The sequence below is a fragment of the Haliaeetus leucocephalus genome, unplaced genomic scaffold (assembly GCF_000737465.1).
Source record: "Haliaeetus leucocephalus isolate CR32 unplaced genomic scaffold, Haliaeetus_leucocephalus-4.0 Scaffold143, whole genome shotgun sequence".
In the NCBI taxonomy this organism is placed as follows: domain Eukaryota; kingdom Metazoa; phylum Chordata; class Aves; order Accipitriformes; family Accipitridae; genus Haliaeetus; species Haliaeetus leucocephalus.
The window spans coordinates 183,149-204,535 of NW_010972579.1; the positions used below are offsets into that span (position 1 = coordinate 183,149).

Below are 21,387 nucleotides of genomic sequence, written 5' to 3' on the forward strand. Positions count from 1 at the left end.
TTGCAAAACCTAAGTTTAAAAAAAAAAAAAACCACAAAAAACAACAACAAACCCTTCCATCCAGTTCTGAATGTATGTCAGTCTGTGCACATAATGTGATTGTCATGCATTACTGTGTGTAACACGGTGAACAGCAATGAAGGATATGAAAAGAAAGAAATTTCCCCACTGATCATTTTAAAAAAAAAACTAGATGTTGACATCTGCAGGTTTCTGGCGTGGAGCAAGGCAAGCATTTGGCTTTATTCTTGCAGTGCGTTCATCAGCTGATGGTTAAAGCTGATGGTTCAGTTCTTTTTGTAAAATAAGGTAGAAGTCAGATTTTATTCTTGGGAATGATTTCTACTGCTAGAGGATAGTGGTTTGAGTATTAACACAGTGATACTGCTGAATATTGTCAGATGATCTTGCTTATTTCCTAGTGCTATGCAGTAGTTATTATTACTACTACTACTTTTCTCTAGATTCCGTAATAATAGTAATAGGAAAATTTGGAGTCAGTTTTGATGTCAACATAAACCCTCAAAGAAATCTGCTCCTCCCGATGCAGTAATGTACTTTGTTGGATTGCTGAACTCTCTTAATGGATTTCCTTTCATTTTCAGGGAGAAGAAGCTGATGATGATGACATATACAATGTGCTCTCCACATTAAAGAGGTTAACCTCTTTTCACAAGTAGGTGATTTTTTTTCCCCTCAAAAATTTACTATGTTGATTTTTATCATTTCAGCAAGTTTCCGTTGATGTCTAGTGTTAAGAAATGAGAAAATATATGGCCTGAAATATGAAATAGAGATTGGTGAATGATTAGTGGTATTTGTCAGTATAACTGTTTGCACTAATCTGGGTCCTTGCTTAGTTAATGCCATTACTTTTACAGGTGTGATTTGCAAGTGGCATACCATCCCTTGCACTAAATGCTTTTACACCTATGAGTGCCTTACTAAAAGTCATACTCCCCTGCATGACAGACAGTCAATGCACAAGGAACACTTCTTATCTCTGGCACCAGTGGATGCAGGCCAAATCTGTGCTTTGAGCCTCAGCTTAGGGGAGCCCTGGAGGAAGTTGTTTCTGTTTCTCAAGGCTTTTGAGGTATTTCTCCTCAAAATTACAGAAATAAGTAGTAGTAATAATAGTAAAGTTTATGGTGAGAGTCTGGACTTTGCATTCTCTTCCTGCAGAAATCAGATAATCATAGAATGTTTTGGGTTGGAAGGGACCTTAAAGATCATCTAGTTCCAACCCCTCTGCCATGGGCAGGGACACCTTCCACTAGACCAGGTTGCTCAAAGTCCCATCCAACGTGGCCTTGAATATGCCAGGAATATTTTTGAGTTGAATTGTTGGCAAAGTCTAACTGTGTGGATTGCACAGAAACTCCTTCACTAAGTATGAACCAGCTCAGTGGAACCAGGCAGCAGCTTTTCAGGGTCCTGCTGCTCTCAGTTACACCTACGGGCACCCTCGTAACTGTAGAGCAACCTGGAATATTTCACTTGAACTCTGAATTTTGGAGCATAGCACAAAGACCTAATCTTCCCCTCCTATCAACTGTAGGAAGTAATTGCCCCTGGTCAGCATGTAAGAAAGCTTCATATGCAGATGGCTGAGAGCCACAAATCATTTCTTCCTTGTCACAAGATATGAGAGGACCTTGCTTCTGCCACCTCATTTATACAAATTGGTTTTAGTGATTTCATTTCTCTTTTCTTTCTGTGCTTAGTCTTTACTTATCCTGAATTCTTCATCGGATCATTGTATGACATAGTTCTGAAATATCTACTCTTTGTTTCCATTCAACAAGAGTCCCACAGCGATCATTAAATCGTTACTAATTTTCGTAGTGCAGCAGACTGACACATGTGCAAATTAGGTTTTCAGTCTCCCTGGTAACACACTGGAGCCACTTCTGCCTTTCCTGAGAGGACTGGTGAAAGCTATGGTTCACATCCAAGAAAGAAGCACAGGTCTTAAGGCTTTTATGAGCATCTCACATATATATTTTTCCTAGGGTTCCAAATCTCTAGAGAGTTAATTCAGACTATAAAGAAAGCCTTGCAGAATAACACACAAATTGGGGGCGGGGACATCTACCTTCACCTTCAAAAAATAGGAAAGAGAAAAGAATCAAAGCTAAAGAGCTGAAGAGCAGCTGTTTACCATTTCTCAGCTGATTTGTTATTTATGATTATAGTGCAGTGAGAATTTCTAATTAATAACTGCTTGCATATAAAGAAGTAAAGAAGTCTTTTCATTACTCTACTGAATGTTACGTCTGATGTGATTTCTTTGTGAAAAGAAACAATCATACGATTCAAGACAGAATTTTTGCCAAACTTCTAGCTATGAGATTAGGATCTTCAATTCAAAACTCGCATTGAGCATTCTCATCTTAAAGAACGGTGGCTGTTGTCTGATACTGTCATTGTCTGTCACCAGCTGGGAGCCAAAAGAAATTAAATCAATGGAAGAAGTTTAAATTGCAGGCTAACAACTGATACCTTTCAGATCTTCTAAATGTGCACCGATAAAATCATTGTGGAGCTTTGAAAAGAAATAAGTCCCTCTCTTGTTCCAGTGAGAGAAACTTACCTGTGCTTCTGTTTCTTTGATAGTTGCTGCTGCTTCATATTTTAGGAAGAAGAAGCCCAGCGAGGTGGAAAAAAAACATGGTAGGGGATTATCAGAAAAGCCTTCCAGACCAAGAAGCTTCTATGCTGAGATTTCCCAAGCCTGAGCTAATCCTTTTTCTGAGAGGGTCATGGCAACAAAGGCCTCACAGCACACTTTTTAATTAACGTCTTTTCGTCAAACAAAGATATCAGTATTCCAATACAAATCAAATTCATTATTATGCTGTTCCCTTCCATGTTTTCAGAATATAATAATAAATTTTCTTGAAGTCTTCTAAATAGAACACCTGCACTATATACATGGGCTTCTTTTTTTGCCAGGGTCTCACTGGTATTTATAGCATTTTTTTCTGTCCTTAAGTACATGAAGGCAGTTTTTCTATACTGATTCCAGCCCAATTCAACTGAGCGTTCACACATAACACATCAGTGCTGTAGCAGTTTGTATGCTGCAAAATATCAGAATTTCTTATTTAATTACTTAATTCAGTGCAAAACACATGACTCTCAAGCATCACCTCCGTTACTCTGGATGTGCCCTTTGATGCTGTCTTGTATATAGAACATTGTTTCACATTTAGAAATCAGGATTGTTAGTATCACTGTCCAGAAGTCCTCAAGTATGATATGGAATTTGATTCCTTCCTGCCTCCATACTGACTTCATAAGCCTGCAGTGGCTATAGTAACTCTCCAGATACACATCATTTTTTTAGCAGTCTAAGCATGATCAGTCAGGACACTTCCCAGATAGGTAAATTCATGGTCAGACCAGCAGATCTTCTCTTCCTGGTATAAAAACCCTTTGCTTAACCTTTTTTCCAGTAGTTGACCAGTACATCCTTCAGACTGAGTTACTCAGAAGTTTGTTATATCCAGAAGAAGTAGAAATGATGACAAATGAAACCTCAGTAGAGAAGTTAGACTATATCTATCACAGCTGTTTAAAGCCCAAGGTACAGCTTCTCTCACTTTGTGTCTCTTTAAAGAGAGACAGTTTTGTGGGTGGAGAGATCACTTCTTCAAAAAGAAAGTTTTCTAAGCTGCTTCTTGCCACACTTTCAGAAACGCTGTGGAACTGGTACCTTTACTCCATCTGACTACTTCCTGGCAGAATCGTGCCCCAGCAGACAGTGTTATCTATAGGGATGAAAAGAAACCTTTGTAGAAATGTTGGGCCTTGTTTTCTGTAATCCATGAAGACCCTCTGACATGGAAGGGACTAAGGGAAAATTCTCTGCGATGTGAATTTTCATTCTAGGAGCCTCTATGTCAATCTGAACCTCTGTGGAGAATTGTATTGTGTCTAAGGTACCTTTATAACTATCGTTTTGATTGCCAAGTACTTCAAAAGAAATGAAGATATACCAGAATACACCTAAATTTAATGTGGAGGCTCTTCTTTAAGGAGGTTTATATTGAAAAGCCCTATGCAACTTGTATATAGTTAGAATTTTTCAGCTTTGGAAGCTGAAGAGCTCTTCCTGAGATCAGCTGTAAGGCCAGGCTCAGAGCAAAGAACTAAGGTGTCCCCAGTTGTCAGGGTAATGGGGCATGCCCCCTGTGATGGCTGCCTGACATGGAAGGCTCTGAAATGAAAAGGCAGAAATTAGATAGTTTTTCCTTTGTATTCTCTGTAGGATAATCTATGCTGATATCTGCCTCTGCATACCAAGGAGATTTTTACTGCTTTAATTACAGCACTGTAATTAAGGAGGTACAACTCTGCCTTGCTAGCAACCCTGTGATTTGCTGAAGCAGCATCTATGTGCTTAATTTCACTAGTCAAAGGCAGTTCTCTGACAGCCTATAATTTATCTATGAAACATTTTATTTTCTTACTTCGAAGATCATCCAGAATCTAAGGCGGAGGGAGTATCTTTATATTTTTGTTTCCTTTTATTTTTTTTAAGGTTTTCTATTCATGGATTTGGATTAGAAGTCAAGATGCACCTTGGCTTAATGACACAACCCTAGAGTGCATACTTCATTTGCTGTCAGCACAATGGCATTAATTTTTATGTTTTCTGTGGAACTTTTTATCAGTGAGGTTTTCCAGGGCTTACATGCTCCAGACTGGGAAACATTTCATACTAGGGGTTTCAATAGGATCTAGGCATTCCCAGTCTTGAGTTCAACTTCTGTCTGTTTCAGAACCAGAGAATTACTCTTTCTGGCTAAGCAGGGTAGTTAATTATTTTTAAAAAGTCAGGCAGCTCCAAAGGAGGGCAGACACTAAGGGGTGGGAAAAGTGAGCATATCTTGGTGATCAAGGTGCTGGGATGAAAGGGAGCAAGATGCAAGAGACTGCTTTATCTTATTTAGATTTGCCAATTCAGTCTGAGTATCCCTTCTTCCAGGTGAGTATTTTAATCACGCAAGTTTCTGATTATTCTGAGGTGGCTTGCTCTTTTATAAACATATTATAAACTGTTTCAAATTATCTCGGTTTAATTCCACTGCACAAAAATGTGTTAAACCTAAATTTTTTTTTGAGAGAGATTTTTTGTCTTTCAGGCAACCTGGTGTTTTGTAATTTCTTCTGTATTTCTCAGTTCTGTATTTAAAAAGCTATATCATAAGATATTGAGGTCTGTAAAGCTGTAGAATATATGTTGCTAATCTCATTTGTAGTCCTCTCACCGGAGAATCAGGTTGGTACAACTGAAATGTGAAACAATGCACGGGGAATGGCAATCACCATCTCGGTCTCATGTACATGTATATCATGCTGTCTTAATTTAGATATTTTGGGATAATTTAATGCCTAGTGATAATGTATATTATTTTTGTCTAAATGATATGGCAGAAAAAAATGTAACTTCATTTTGCTTAAAGCCATTTTTCATTCACTATATATTGCTAGAGTTTGGCCAATAGTTTCCGCTGCAATGCCAGAGAAGTGCCTTCTGGAGTTCTATCAATGTTTAGAACCAAAGAGGAAAGACAGTTCAGAGGGAACACTGAGAAGGAGCTTGTAGCTGCACTTAAGTAACCTTTAAAGATTTATGGTATGCAGAGAGTTTATCTCCTCCCTACAAAAATCCCATGTAATAAAACATTGTGCAGCTGCTTTGTCAGCAGGCTGTATTGTCTCAGCTTTGCAAAAATACTAAAGCTCACTGAGCTCCCAGGTCAGACTATATATTCTCACTGTGATGTGGAGTTTTGAGGAACATAACTAATCTCTCTTTATTACCTCTCGTTCTAGTGCGCATGATCTCACAAAATGGGATCTGTTCAGTAACTGCTACAGATTACTAAGAACTGGAATTGAACATGGAGCTATGCCAGAACAGGTACAGTTAGCAACACCTGCACTGCATCATTTGGGGATTCAAAGTTTTAAAGAGTGTAGCTGTAGAGAAATTCAAAAGCTTAATGCACTAGACTTCAGTTATTTAGGAAAAACATAGAGTTTTGAATGACATTTACATTGTAGTGAGGCACTGTCCAGGAGGTAGAAAAGCTTGGATTCTGTGATTTTTTTGCTACTTGCCTCACCTTCCTCATCTGTAAAGTAAGGAGTAACTAATGTTCCTGGCTGTGAAAAGCAATGCATAAGTCATGATGTTTACACTGAAACCCAACATTTGTAAACCTTGGCTGTAATTAGAATTATCACAAACGATTATTATGCATTGAAGGTAAGATGGAAGCTTATGAAAACCAGAAAACAAGAACAACATTTAGCAGGGATGCTGGCCAGCCTTTCCAGTAGAGTTCTTTTAGTGGACATGTCTTGGACTTTTGTTTCCTCCTAGTTTGGTTTTAGTTTCTCATGGATGAGCACAGGGACCATTTCAGATTCTCCCAGGATTCCAGTTTAAACTGCAGACTGCCTACTCCAGCATTTCAGCACATTTTAAGGTATAATTTGATTTCCATTTAGAAGCCAGTTGTTAATTCTAACTCAACTTCATTTAGGAAAAAAAATTTCTCATTAAGTTCTGTAGAAGTATTTTCTAAAAAAGGAGCATATGGAGGACGCACGCCACATGCCATGTGAAAGTCATGGCTTTAAGCTGTGGGACCTTCTCCTGTCTCTGCGGTTGCTACTTAACACTGGAATTGTGCTACCTGGAAGGAAGGGGCCAGCAGATAAAAACTGTCCATGCAACTACCAGCCATCTTCAGTTTCTGAGTTTTACAGTGATATGGCTCCCCAAATACTTCTGTAAGATCTTGGGAAAAACGTTCTGAAATCTGAACTCTCCTCAGTATTTCTTCCCCCAGTCCACTAGAAGGAGTTCATTGAAAAGGAATAGTAGTGTCTTTAGTGATATCTTTCCAAAAAAGTATTTTGTGATCAGAGCTGTTACAAACTGGATTTATTCTGCACAGAACCACAAACTGTTGGAAACATCTTCAAGCCAAAAAGATTTTGACATTTTTAGCACCTAAAATAGATTTGAAATTTTAAAAAGACACCGTGGATGCTTTTGTGGGCACCATAAAAATGAGCCTCGTCTTCTCCGTGAGAAAATTTGTATTTTCTCCCTTTTTTTTTTTTAGAAATTGGGCTACACGTTCATTTGACAATGGAACAAATTTCCAGACTGTTTTACTAGTGAGGTCAGATTTAGAGGTATTTAAACAGATGCTTTTGAACTGAGATATGTAGATGTTGGGTTGTACTTCTATCATGCTGTGACATCACCTCTTGCTGTACTCTAATGCACAGTGTTCTGTTCTGTTTCCCAGCATTTACATAGTATTTTTTTCACCTGTAGTAGGCTGGATTTTTATTGCACCAAACTGACTAAAGGAAAACATAATACCCTTGGAAACGGAAAGTGCTACCTAAGAACTGCTCCTATTTCTTCTCCCCAAAATGCATTCTAAATTTTACACACACTTTACTGATATGCTTGATATTTCCAATGTGCTGGGATTCTTTGTGTTCCCTCTGTTACAGATAGTTGTTCAGGCACTGCAGTGTTCCCACTACTCTATTCTCTGGCAGCTGGTGAAAATCACTGAAGGCTCCCCTTCCAAAGTAAGTAGGCATTTGATCATACAGCTTTTACTGAGGAAACACAACTTGCCTAAAAAGGCATTAGACCTGATTTTCTGTAACTCCACCCACCATACCGTCATTTTATGTCATCGTGAAACAGATATAAAATGTTGGTGTTTTGATTTATTTGATACTTCAGGGTCTATTTAACATCATGCATATGTCTAAACAAGCTGTACAAACAGCGAAAGCTTGTCTTTATCAGGAGTTTATACTACATGGTTTTTAGATTTTTATTGCTGAAGATACTTAATGCACTTTATTGCGAGTACAGCAGTTTGCATGAATGGATAAGTAATGATGACAATGCTTACCTAATAGGTGTAAGCAATGCTGTTGATCAGTACACCACAGATAGCTTAGTATTTATGTGTATTTACCTTGCTTACTTTGCATCTTTTATGTGGCTAAATATAAAAATAAGGTTACTAGCAGTGATAATTACTAATATAAAGTGCACGCAAGTGTAATGAAGTAAGGACAATGTTACATGTAGCTTGTTTGTTATACTTAGCTTTTCCAGGACCTTTCTTTAGCTCTTCTCTCAATCAGAGGTCAACATCTTTTCTTTTTAGGGCTTTTTCAAAAGTAGTACATCAAATTAAAATGGTATGAAAACTGAAGTAGTAAGTGTACTTCCCCATCAGCATCAAAAAGAAAAAGATGCTATACTAAAGTACTGCTAAAATAAGCATTTTATGCACATAAAAATGATAAAAATACAGTGTAAATCCTTTGAGTTGTTTTGATACTGACATATATTGACATTTTAAAATAGCTACTAGAAAAAAAGAATAATTGGTATTCTTTATTCTGGCTTTTGTTCCCATGTTCCCCTCTCAGCTGCTTTAGCTTCTTTCTCTTTAGCATGCTGGTAGTATATAATTATTACATCTTGACTCCTTATAACTGAGAAAACTGAATACATCCCATTTGTTTTAAATGAACTCAGAATCTCATCACAATAAAGCATCTGAGTCCTCCTAGCTAGCAGCATTATTATCTTTAGGAAATTTCACTTTGACAGAAGGAGCTAAGTAACTAACAGTAAATCCAGGAGGCCATACATTGCTTCAGCCCTTAAGCCCACAAAACCAAAACACCAAATCTCATTCTAATGCTTCCCTGGTAAGGAAAACTGGACTGCTGGTTACCTGTGTAGTGAATGACTTGGGTATGAGGAATCAAGCACTTAAAGCAAGTGCCATTAGAGCACCTGGTTGAGTATCCAAGCCTGGACACTGTCTTCAACACCTTTATTAAATTTTTCCCCATGTGCTCTTGACTATTGGGTCTTACTAGGTGTCTTACCCACTCCTGAAGATGCCGAACAGCTCTGTTCTCCTACTTGCTGGGCCCGTTGAGCAGCAATGCCCAGTCTTGCCTTGCTCTGGGTGCAAATGCCGAGACACAGAGTGTTCGGCAAGATTTTCATCTCCCTTCACTGCGTTACTCCATTTTTTTGAATTAAATACAGTAAATTGCTGCAGTCTAACATAGATGGTGCAGAGTGATAGCTGTCAGCATTGCTGGAAAAAAGTTTCATGTTTTCTTGTGTCTAAATTATAGCAAAAGAAACATACTTACCATAAACTACAGGTAGTGACTAACACATACGGCATCTATCTGCATAGGACCTGGTCAGAAGCCTTGCATTTTGGTGTCAAAGTATTAATGTGGACTGTTGTTTGCAATATTACTGTGATGGTCCAGTTAAACTGAAAAAGACCTTCATTTATTTCAGTGGCTGGGTTTTTCTTGTGGACAAGCTTAGTATGGCTTTGCCTAATTTTTGAAATAGGATACATTTGTATGAGACATTGATTTATGAGATGAATGCAGAATAGCCTTGATCTTTCATGTATTTCTAATACTCTGATTCATATTAGTCATAATGTAGTTCATAGGAATGGAAGGAACTATGAAAGCTCCATCGAAAATAACCATTTGAAGTACAAGTCAATTCTGCTTCTGGAATCCCCATTGAAAATCATAATTACTCTAGCCTAGAGAGTTACTAACTTACTGTTTGGGGTTTCACCCCACCCCCTACAAAAATAATGAGTCTGCTGCATGCTTAGTTCAAGTGGAGCACTGCATTAATGCCCTTCAGCTCTTCATTCCTGGCCAGCAACCTCAGCTATGCTCACAACAGAAACAGGATAAAAAGAAATTCGCCAACCTGGTGTGGTTGTAGCATTTTGGTCTGTGTGGTTTTTTTCTATCAAACTTTCCATTGTAGTTTGTTCACTGTGAAAATAAATCTAATCTGCACTATATCTGTCATTTAATCCATTAGGAGATCATTTTGCCCATGGTTGTTTTTTATAAGCCATAATGCGGGCTTATAAGTTAGCGGACATTAAAGGGGATCACTTCTAAAGTATGATGTATGGGAAGACAAAGGGATTAACACAAGCATCTCAAAATGAAAAATAGAGCATTTAATGAGCATTTTTTAAGTATTCAGGCTTTTACAGGAACATTTCTGACACAGTGTTTTATTATGTAGGTCCATCCAGCTTTCTAGTGTTACTTTGCTGTGGCTGTAATGATCTAAGGACAGAGGGAGGTGATGATTTGTAGGCTGAAGTGGTATCTTTAGTAGACCAATGGATATAGCTGTAAAAATTAGAGAGGCTTTTGGACACACAAGCCTTTCAGGTTTGAAATAAAAGCAGAAGACTACAAAGCAAAATACAAGTTGAGAACAATTGCTTCATTTCTATTTAGATACAGATCAGGTGAACTGTCTCTAAAACAAAAGGAAAAGCTCATTGGTACCTATAGGGGGGTGGGAGCAGGAGAAGGTGAGGTGGTAAGACCATTACTGGGAGGGAAGTAGGAGCTGGATAGCAGGGAAGAGAAGGAAGATGAAAGATGATAAGACTAAAGGAGAGAAGGGAATTTATAATATGTCATAAAACTAATCTTGAGTCCTTGTTTTTCTGTATCTCTTAGATTTATGAATTTTTGTTCCCAGGCTCGTGTTTAGAAGATGATTTTTTAGATTTCCCTTGAGCCTCCAGGCTGTGAGAGATCAGAAATGGAGGGATTGATTTGTAAGAAATGTTCACCTGCTGCCAGCTGGGTCAATTGTGTGAGTTAATGCTGGCAAATAGTAGCTGCTCTGTTTCACCTAGTTAGTTACCATGTAGGCATGCAATGCACAGGATAAAGTATATTAACATTTTGGAATTTTAAGTACAGCATTCAAGGGTGTTAATGTTTCTGTGGGAGGAAGTATTTAGTTTGGTAGTAGTGGGCATATATTGGAAGGTTTTACATTTCTTAATCAGGTATGCTCTGCATCCATTAGGTGTAGATTTTATTGCAGGGAGTTTGCAGGTGGGATGGGTGGTTCTGGTAAGATTTCTTTCAAAGTGAGTTCTTTGAGTTCAAAATTGCTTAATAATTTTGTGCATGGGTTCTAGGGTAGAGATGCATGACAACAAGGGGTATACAATTGGGAACAGAATCTTTTTGGAATGAAATTAATCTTTATCTAGTGTTCAGATGGCTCTTCCAAAAATACAGCTCTCTCCTAAGAGGATTGCCCTTTTTTGGAAACTGCCCTGGGCATTATGCCCAAGCCCAGGGCACATTTATTGCTTTCTGAGAGATACTTTATGTTACAGCTGTTGGGTATTTTTTGGATTATGGCTGACTACATGAGGCTAGGTGTGTTGCTTTACATGTGTGGCTGGGAAAAATTGTTTGACTCTTGTGGTTTAAATGAAATTCAGATCAAGTCAGCTCATTGATTTATTAACAACACATAATTAACCTGCAGTCAGCACAACACATCTCCAGGATAAGTATCAGCTATACAGCAGGTAAACCAAAATACTAGACACTTTTATAATGCTAATGAACACCTACAAATTTTGAACTACCCTTCTGTAACTGTTCACAAGTTACTCTAATCCCCTCCCCAAGACACACACATAATTTAGAGTTACATGTGCACACCCTTACTCTCACAGGAAACGTGACATACAAGCCCATTGCCCTTCTTTTGGAAGCATGAGATCATATATATGGCTGCTGTTGGATATGTGGATGCTCCAGCTTCATGTGTACCCACACCCACAAAAGACTCCACAGTCACATACATGTGCTGGAAATGTAGGGTCCTGCATGTTGCACCCCATGCTGACAATCCTTCAGATGGATGCAGGCTACTTAGGGCTTCCAGCAGGGAGGATGTGCCACTAGGCCTAGGCAGCGGTTGCAGTGTTGGCGTGTCGGACTTGGTTTGACTGCTGCTCTGTTCCACCCCAAGGTTCCTCTCCATAATCACGACTTCTCATGCTGCTTTTATACTTCTTTACAAGCTGACTCCTCCTTTTCTCAAAAGTTTCTTGGCAATCTCCTGGTTACTGTTTAATCTGGTCATTTTAAGCAAATTCATTGTTAGCTTTCCTCTCAGCATTATCAATTTTTAGGCAAATACCCCCTCAGAACAGGTAGTTTTTGTATTTTGTTCACAGACACTGTTGCACTCATGTTCTTGTCATATCAGCTGTCATTTATTGAGGCTGTTACCAAGAGGGTGCTGTGCAGATTCCCCCACTCTGTGTAACATCATTTGTAGACTCCAATTTTGATGATAGAGCTTAAGGAATTGATATCAGCATAAAAAAGTTTCAAAGACGTTTTAATAGCAGGATGATAATTACTGATTATTTGAAATAGTAAGGAAGTCCAAATTCTCTGCCCAATAACAAAGATTCCACCAGTTAACTTAAATACAGCATAGAGTTGGGGCAGAGTTATTTTAAAACTCTTTTTCAAGGTAGCCTGTGAAAAAAAGGGCATACTGAGGAGTGAAGTTGGTGTCTAAAATATGAAAGGAAGAATTGATTACTAAAAGTAAAGCTGCAGCAGGTAAGAATGAAATGTGTAAGCCTTGAAATATCCATAGTCTAATGCTCTAATCTTTGGTCTTTCTCTTGTACGTGTTCAGAGGAGGTTGAGGCCATGACTGTGTGAGCTGTCAGTAAGCAGACTAGTGCTCTTTGTGGTAAACAGCACAGTACTGGTGGCGGGGGTGGGGTTTATACGGTGTAGTTTTGGGGAGCAGTCTGTTGTAGCCTGGAGAAGAACTGTTCTTCATGTGACAAGGGGTTTGAGGATGGTTTTGAAGGAAGCTGGTAATTTCTTAGAAAGAGTTCTCTTGTCTGTAGATCCTGGGGAGCAAGTACGGTGTTGAGGTAGGAGACTTGGGGGATTATACGGTTGTTGTTTCCATTTAGATTTCTTGATGTATTCAATAAACCAGGTGCCTGGGACCATTTTACTAGGCACTGTACATGTATGTAATGAAAAGGAAATATTTGCGGAAGAACAGAGTCCAGAATCTTAAAACAGTAAAAAAAACAAAAGCATGAATGGAGCTAACATTTGGAGGCAAGACAAAGGTGAAACAGTTCTGAATGAGCAGCAGCCAGACTAGCCAAATGCATAGCTATTACAGAGTGATTAGTAGGCAGAGGAGTTAGTAGAGGGGATTTAACGAACAGCATAGTGACTTAGTGACTTTTCATATTTATATGGGCACAAAATGCTGAAGGGAAGAAGAGTCACAAGGTGCAAAAGGTTGGATTGTGTTCCACAGCTGAGTTGAAAGCTCATGGCTCTTGAATGTTGTAAAGTTTATCAAAGAGTTGGAGTTACAAGGAGAAGGAAGTTAGTACCTCAAATAAGTAGTTTAGAGGAAAGGCAGTGGGCAAATAGGAAGAAAAGCATTGAGTTTGGTAGATGAACCTAGCAAATGCACAGCATTTCTAAATGTCTTCAATAGAAAAAACAAGCTTCAATTTAAAGCTAGAAAATAACTGAAGAATTTTAGATAGCAGTCTTGTGAACGCAGTTGTTCAGTTACAGGTGGTGGCAAAGCCAATACAAGTCCTTGCTCTTAGCAGCTCATTCTTGTTCCTGCCACAGAACAGTTAAATTTGAAGATATTACACTGTATGGTTCAAGAAAATGTTATTTTTATCCTGGGTCACTTAAGTGATCCAGTTCACAGTGTGACCCCATGGTTTTACCCTAGCAACCAGGAGGACAGTAAAATTTTTTCATACTAGTTTTACTGCTGAAGCCAGCATATCAGGTTATCACACCTCAAGAGCCTTGGCTGTGTGCCTCAGAATAGTAAAAGACTTGAAAATCTAATTCATTTTTTTTCTTCCCATTTTCTCTTTTTAAAAAAATTGCCACTTTATAGTAGTCTGGGGATTTCTCCAAATTTAGAAAAGTTCCAGATGGCTCTGTTGTACTGTGCAGTTGGGCTTTCTTTTGCTGTCTGTAGCTCTTCAAAATGAATCTTTGTCATGCTATCAAGAGAGAGTATAATATAAATGTGTGCCTACGTGTTACTCATTCTTTGACAGAAAGCAAAATGGGAAACATACTCAGTCACTTTTTAACCTTTATATAGGATTTTTCATAGGTTTTAGTTTATCTGTTGAATTTGTTAATGTTTAAATGGAAGAGAATTGTGATAGAAAGTAGGAAGTTATTAAAGTGATTGTAGTCCCAATGTTTAAAGGTGTGAATCAGATGATTATGTCACAGTGAACTGATAAGCCTGGCATCAGTCCTAGGTAAAATCTTGGACTGGCTGCTAGAAAACACAGTCGGTACAAGACTGAAGGGTAGAATGAACATGGCCAAGAGGGAAGCCTGGAAGGAACACATAAATTTGTTCTTGAGAAGATTGCATTTTTGACTGATAAGGAAACAAGTTGAAATACCAGTTTCTGTAAGACATTAGTACCACATTGCATTTCAGGTGAATACGTGAATTTAATGTAATTCATATTCAGTAGCTCAAAGCTGATTAATATATTCAAAAAAAGTTGTAAGTGGGAAATAATCACACAATGGAATAACTTCTGATGTATTCCAGGAGAGATCCGTTCTCTGCTAAAAACTGATGATTTTTACCAATCGTCAGGGAAGATAAAGTGAAGACATTTAAAATGTGGATGATATAGATCACTTGGTAAACAAAATACAGTTAACAAAGAGTCATTTTAATGCTGCCAAATGGAAGGCAGAACAATCTGGGAAGAAGAAGGCTGATCAGTGGAAAGTTGTGGCTTAGAATAGAGCAGAGCTGTCTTACAGATTATGTAATGGCAGGATAATGCAGTGGCACGAGGCATCCTTGGCTATATTATCAGAGAAAAATTTATTAGGAATAGGAAGGTGAGGTAGCTCATAGACCTTCAGTGTCCATATCAGAAAAATCACGCTCACTCTACTGAAAATTATAAGAGATTCAGAGATTTAGGAACACTTGGGGTGCTTCAGCATGCTTGCAGACCTGCCTTCTGTTGTGAACCAGTACAGGAAGAACATATGGACCACAAAAAGGCTTTTCAGTAAACAAAGAATAACAAGATCTTACGATAGGAAGCAGTAGGAAAAGCTAAAACTAGAAATGAGACACATGGACTGAACAGCCAGCTTAATTAAAAATTAGAATTTTTAGCAAGGAAAATGTGACATCTACACTATGTAGATTCTTTAGATTAAGGTTGGATGTTGTTCTGTAGGGCACCGTGTCTTCCATCTGAAAGCTGATAGAGGTATCACAGAGGAAAATCTGCAGGAGCGGTAGACCAGCAGTCTTCGTGTGCATTAACAGCTGTCACAATCCCTTCTTTATATGAAACCAGTGATGGTGAAAACTGGGAAGGGAAAGGTCTTTCAAGCAATGGTCCCAGGTGCATGTGAGAAATGGTGTCATCTGTGGGGCCCTGGCAGAACTGCTGGCAGCATGGAAGGAGATCCAAGTGCTGGGAGACATGTGGTATGGCAGGCAGGAGCAGACAGGGCAGAAGTGTTTGTTGTACCACCGGAGCAATGCAGAGTAGCAAAATCTATGAACCAATGCTGACAAAACTAGTCCTTTTCACAAAACTGGAAACTAACACAAAGTCCTCGTGATTTCTGGTTCTTGTTTTCTTCTTGGTATTTGGTTTATCACTACTGTAAAACAGAGTAACTATTTTAGTTTGCGCCAAGAAGCTGTGTGCGTTTTCAGTATGTTTCTTGGTTACAATAGAGGCAGTCCTAGCTTTTCACATAGGAGGGTTCTTCTTCTATAATTGATTTGCTGTTTCCATGTGGCTACTTGCTGTATTCTTACGAGCCTGCCGCTTCAGGTACCCACCTTTAAAATACACATCAGTTGTCTCTAGATCCAGGTGATGAAGAACAGTCAGTCATTTATGTTTTCCACCCACAAATCCTTTTTTCTCCAGATCAACAAACCTCTCTCCTCCTATAACTCATCAGATTTCTGTGATTTGCCTTCACATTTTCCATGTCTGTGGGCAGTTGGGATAATGTTTTTGTTGAACTTGAGACATTCGTTGGTATTTTAATTTTTTGATCATGTTGATTTATTGTACAGAATTCTTTTTAAACCACCAGGTAGACTTACCTTGATGTATTAAACTTTTTGTTCTGAAAAATTTATAATTTACATTCAATATAAAATACAGACAATTTAACTCAGGAATGTATTATTGTTGTTGTTGTTATTGTTGTTATTTTTATTAAAAGGGAAACTTTGGGTCATTTCTCTGAAAATTAATGACTTGTTTTACTCTGTGCTTTATGAATAGCATGTTTTTTCACGGCCTTTTTTGTGTGGCTAGTTTATAGGATTGAATGTATGAAATTATGACCATCTTTTTATTTTACTTTTTCCTAGCAACCTTTTATTAATATTTATATATTATCCCTCTTTAATGCTCCTTCTAGGAGGACTTGTTGGTATTGAGGAAAACTGTGAAATCCTTTCTGGCTGTCTGCCAGCAGTGTCTGTCAAATGTCAACACTCCAGTCAAAGAACAGGTAAAGGAAATGTCTGACACATGCTTTTAAAAAAATGTGAATATTAAACTGTAGTGAAGCTCAAGACGACACTATATCAAACTGTGCCTTCTGTCTAAATAAAACTGAACAAACACTGCATAAGAAGAGCTGTATTAAAAGCACCTTCAAAGCACAGCTCATGTCAAATTCATTTTTGGTATAACAATAAGGATTACGTGGATGCTTAGGCTCATGTTCAGCTGTCATAACTTTAGGCATCTAACTCAATCACCTAAACCAAAAGCCTATTCCTTTAGACACTTACTGTATTAAGAGATAGAAATAGGCACTTTTAGAGGGTGAATGAGATCTCAAATGGGCTGAATCCTTCTCTGTGTATTTCTGGATTTTTTTCCCCGTTATTGACTAATAGGGAGTCTAGAGTGACTGCTTTCCTGCAAAGGCAAATGCCTGAAGCCTCGATGCTGTTTCATTATTTCATTATCCTAATAATTCAGTTAAATGTAGTGGTGAATACTAATTATTGTATCTCTTTCCCATTGTGGATAATGGGAGAAAATTGAGGCTTCTAGCATTACAGGTCATACTACTGCATATTTTCTAGCAGAAAAAAAATTTAATTCATTTTACAAAAATACTCTGAATAACACTGAGAGTGTAGTGTCCTCTCACACTATACAAAAATCGTCACTTCAGAAATAGTTATGTCTCCTTGAGAAATCAGAGAAAAGTATCTGTTTAAACAGCGTCTTCATTATAGAAATATAAAAATCTGGAGGGTTTTTCAGATTCTCATCCACATAACCATTATAGCTTAGGTTGCTGTGCTCCTGTGTTTGGTAGGCTGACTGAAAACTTAAGTGCATGCATCTCTCTGCATGTGTATGTGTGTGCACACATATGCCAAAGGTATATATGTGAAATATGATTGCATAATGAGATACCAGATTTTTTTATGGTTCACTGTAGTTATCCAGTTCTCTGGTTTAGATTTTTGGAAAGCTATGCATGCATGGAGTGGGAAGTTTCTGCTCTATATATTTAGAAAATGAAATAAAATAAATGAAATTGAAGGGCTTCTTGAAATAGTTCGCAGTCTCTGAAAAAAATAATAGCTTGTTTGTTTGCTGAGATTTTATGAATATATGCTGATTTATATCAAGTCTGTTGACATCTTTTAGTTGTCTACAAATTGCATTTCTATGAGACCTCCCAAGATTTTGCAAAGACTGTAACTAACTGGCCTGTGGTTTTTGCCAGTGTTTTTTTTTTAAAGATAATACTTCTTAAAAGACAATTTTTTGAAAGATAGCTCTGCTTGGCATTTACACTGTGTTCTGCAAGTTTATAAATATTAAAGGCTTGGAGATGTCGCTAATTTATGTATTTTTAAAAGACTCTGACGTGTCATTGTCTTCCAGCAGATTTAACTTTAGTAATTGTTTTTTAATATTCTGAATAGTTACTCTTGGCATATTTTATTAATATTATATAATGTGAAAATATCATCTAGCTTCATGAAAATACCAACCATTCTAGCTTAACCTAGCTAGCGCTAATGTCTTTTCTGCATCAACAAATGGTAAATGATCCTTCCCATTACTGCAGTGGTTTTGTTCTTGATATATATTAACATGTTTTTACTCTTTTATTATTAGTGGCCACAATTTTTTTTTCATTGGTAATTTAAACTTTTCGTAGAAGCTCCTTTGCACTTCACAATTCCGTGGAAGCTTTCAAGCCTCAGCTAGACAAAGCCACCACCAACCAGACCTAGAGACAGCAAGTGTCCCAATCAGAGTAGATTGGACTAGAGAATCCAGAGGTCTCTTCCAGAGGTCTCTTCCAGCTAACACTTCTATGATCTTTTTAATTTTCTTCCTTAAAAAGTATATTTCTGCGAGTGCAGGACTGTTGCTCAATCCTTTAGTTTTACTGGATTTTTTGAGAATTCTGTGGATGTTGTCTCCCTACCATATTTCATTCTTAATCTATGTATTCTTTCCAGAGAAGATCAATGTACATATCAAAGGAAGAAAAACATATTAACTGTTTATAGAAACAGGACTCAAACATTTCAAATTTTCCTAGACTGAGTGAAATAAATCTTCTGTGACTAGACGTATCTACAGTATATTGACATGTGTATCTGAGTCCACTGCTGTCTTTATATTAGACAGAAATAAGCACTTTCAGTGCATTATTGATATGCTCTTTCTTAGAGGTCTACATTAGGATGAGCTTAAATTTTACTGAGTATCAAAGGAGTTTAGAGCAGATGAGATCATCACTGAAATGAATGACAACTTTTTGGATCCAGTGGAGAATAATCCCAAATAGAGGCGTCTGTTTCCGAAGTCTAAGTAGAACATAGTTTACAATGATTTGCATTTTGTTCTTGCCTGGGTATAGCTCATTCAGATTTTATAACATACTCGAAGAAACAAGTGAGCTGCTATGACATTCAGCGTTCACAAAGATTTCACTTTGGAAGTTTGTAAAGCAGATTGCTCTCACTCACAACTTTTCCTTAGACTTGGTTCAAAAAAATGTTTAAACACACATTTAAGTATCTTTCTGTTCAGCTGTTTGTAGAGGGGGAATATAGGACTGAATTAAAGCCTACACTGGATTTCATGACTCTGTCAGAGCTATTCTACAATCTCTCTTCAGTTGAAAATGCCTCTGGCCTACCACCTACGTGGGAATCGTGATTGACACTGCCCTGAGTGAGACTCCTGCAGGCTTCTGGGGGAAGAGACAGCACATCCAGCATAGATCTTCTAGGAGACTTTTTACACACTCATACTCTGAACCTTCCTCTCTTTCTCAGTTTTTAGAACCTGAGGTTAAAGATAGAGAAACTAAGATGATTAAAAAGTACTTTCTGAAAGGTGCTCAGGTGTGGAATGTAATGCAAATGAATACAGCTGGCTGTGACACTCCAACATAAGCCATTGGGGAAAATAGTGTTATTCTTCTGCATGAGAGTATACAGATAAGCCCTTGAAAGAAATAAAGTTAGTAATAGCTGCCTTCTTTCTCTATTCTCAGGTAATGAGGGTATAAAAGCAGTGAGCATAAATCAATGAAAATTCTGCCCTTGTTGGCTTTTATCTAGAATTGAAAGCTGTGCAGAGTTACTTGATTCTTTTTGCAGAGAATTGTTGATGAAATTCTGCAAGAATTTCTTTGCTTGCAGCTGCTTCTCTGTATTTTCTGGATCTGACAGTGACATAGCTTGGATTTTTCCTTCATAATGTTGTTCATTTTTTTGCTTGTTTAACTTTTCTAACTGTTTATTAAAAAGAGTTGGTTTTTCTTTACCTCAAATTTGGCTACAGTCCTTGGATCAAAAGTAGATTTAGAGTTCTTTTCATAGAGTAGAAATGGAAGTTTAGTGTGGATCATCCTGGACGTGGAAGAGGTAGTAAACGCAGTTCTTACATAGGAATTACAGGCATAACATTTTAAAGTTAGCGGAAACCCTTATGAACACTTTTCACAGCATGCAAACAACTACAACTGAGTACAGTTAAAGAAGGACATTTAATAATAGCATGGCATATCTGGAAATTAGAGAAATGGTATTTTATTTTTCATTTACTTGACTTATGCTTCTTACTGCATTCATTCTCTTTTGCCTTTCAGGCTTTCATGCTGCTTTGTGATCTCTTGATGATTTTCAGTCATCAGCTGATGACTGGGGGTCGAGAAGGTCTTCAGCCTTTGGTGTTTAATCCAGATTCAGGCCTCCAGTCAGAACTTCTCAGTTTTGTGATGGACCATGTCTTTATTGACCAAGATGATGAAAACCAGAGCATGGGTATGTTTAGCTTTCATATTTTCTACTTAGCTTTTTTTTTTTTCATAACAGACCCAGAAGAAAGAAGAAAATAGAATTTTCAGATCCGTTTGCTCATATGTTTTCAGAATTATTCCTTCTTCATTTCTGGGAGGTGTGAATATGAAATACTCAATATTCAGTACTACTTGTGTTAAAGAATAAGTATTTACAAAGTTCACTTCATAAAAAAAGATGTTTTCAGAAGACATGGGAGTGGTCTGTAACTACATGTTATAAATCTGAACGAAATTATTCTTCCTTTACTGATCTATATTTTTCTTAATGTTTATTTCCAAAACTGTACCATCTTAGTTGAGCAGCAGACTCCATTTAATACGGCTTCAAGGGAAGAAGTCTGGTGGAACAGTACATAGAAGAGAAATCCTTTAGCGTTACTGAACAGGGTTATAGGATCCTGAAGGCAAACCTTACCAGCAAAGCTGTAGGCAAAGAAGGCGTTAAGGAATTGATGTTACTAAATAAACACCCCTTCTGCTCCTCCCCCAAAATAATCAAATCAAGCTCAGGACATCACTGATTTGGTTGGAGACTAGGAAAGTACTTGGAAAGTATCGTGTATGCTTGCTTGCTTCCTTCCTCTTTCCTAGGCATCTGTGCCTGGCCACACTTTGAGAGGCTGGAGTTGGAGGTGACCCCATCTCTACGTCCTCACAAGGATGACTTGAGATTTTTGGCTTTCAGTCGGGGAGAGGCAGATTTGTCATTTAGGTCCGGTTTTAAATAACTTGATGCTGCTGGTGTGTGTTATAAATGCCTCAATGCAATTAGAGAGGTATCCAGTTTCTGAATCCTAAATAGCTTTGGACAAGAGATGGATTCCCAGATGGTCAAACTGCTATGTGTATGCTGAGTGCATACTGTAGTGCTCTTTTTGGCACTCTTTCTGAATTTCTGCTGTACTCAGTTACTTGTATGCTAGCGTGACACATAAGTGCTATTTTAGATCTTTTAAGACAGCAATATGTAGAACTAAGATCTAAGAGAATGTATCCTTGCTCTAAAGG

General features: G+C 37.8%; 1 protein-coding gene across 1 annotated transcript in view; it reads left to right on the forward strand.

Moving 5' to 3' along the window:
- The window catches only part of STAG1 (stromal antigen 1), a 197,613-nt gene that overhangs the window by 153,862 nt on the left and 22,364 nt on the right, over window positions 1-21,387 (forward strand). Inside the window, exons 20-24 of the mRNA XM_010561136.1 lie at window positions 606-676; window positions 5,848-5,935; window positions 7,555-7,635; window positions 16,441-16,533; window positions 20,167-20,341. Of these exons, the coding sequence (XP_010559438.1) occupies window positions 606-676; window positions 5,848-5,935; window positions 7,555-7,635; window positions 16,441-16,533; window positions 20,167-20,341 (508 nt within the window). The remainder of the gene's footprint in view (window positions 1-605; window positions 677-5,847; window positions 5,936-7,554; window positions 7,636-16,440; window positions 16,534-20,166; window positions 20,342-21,387) is intronic.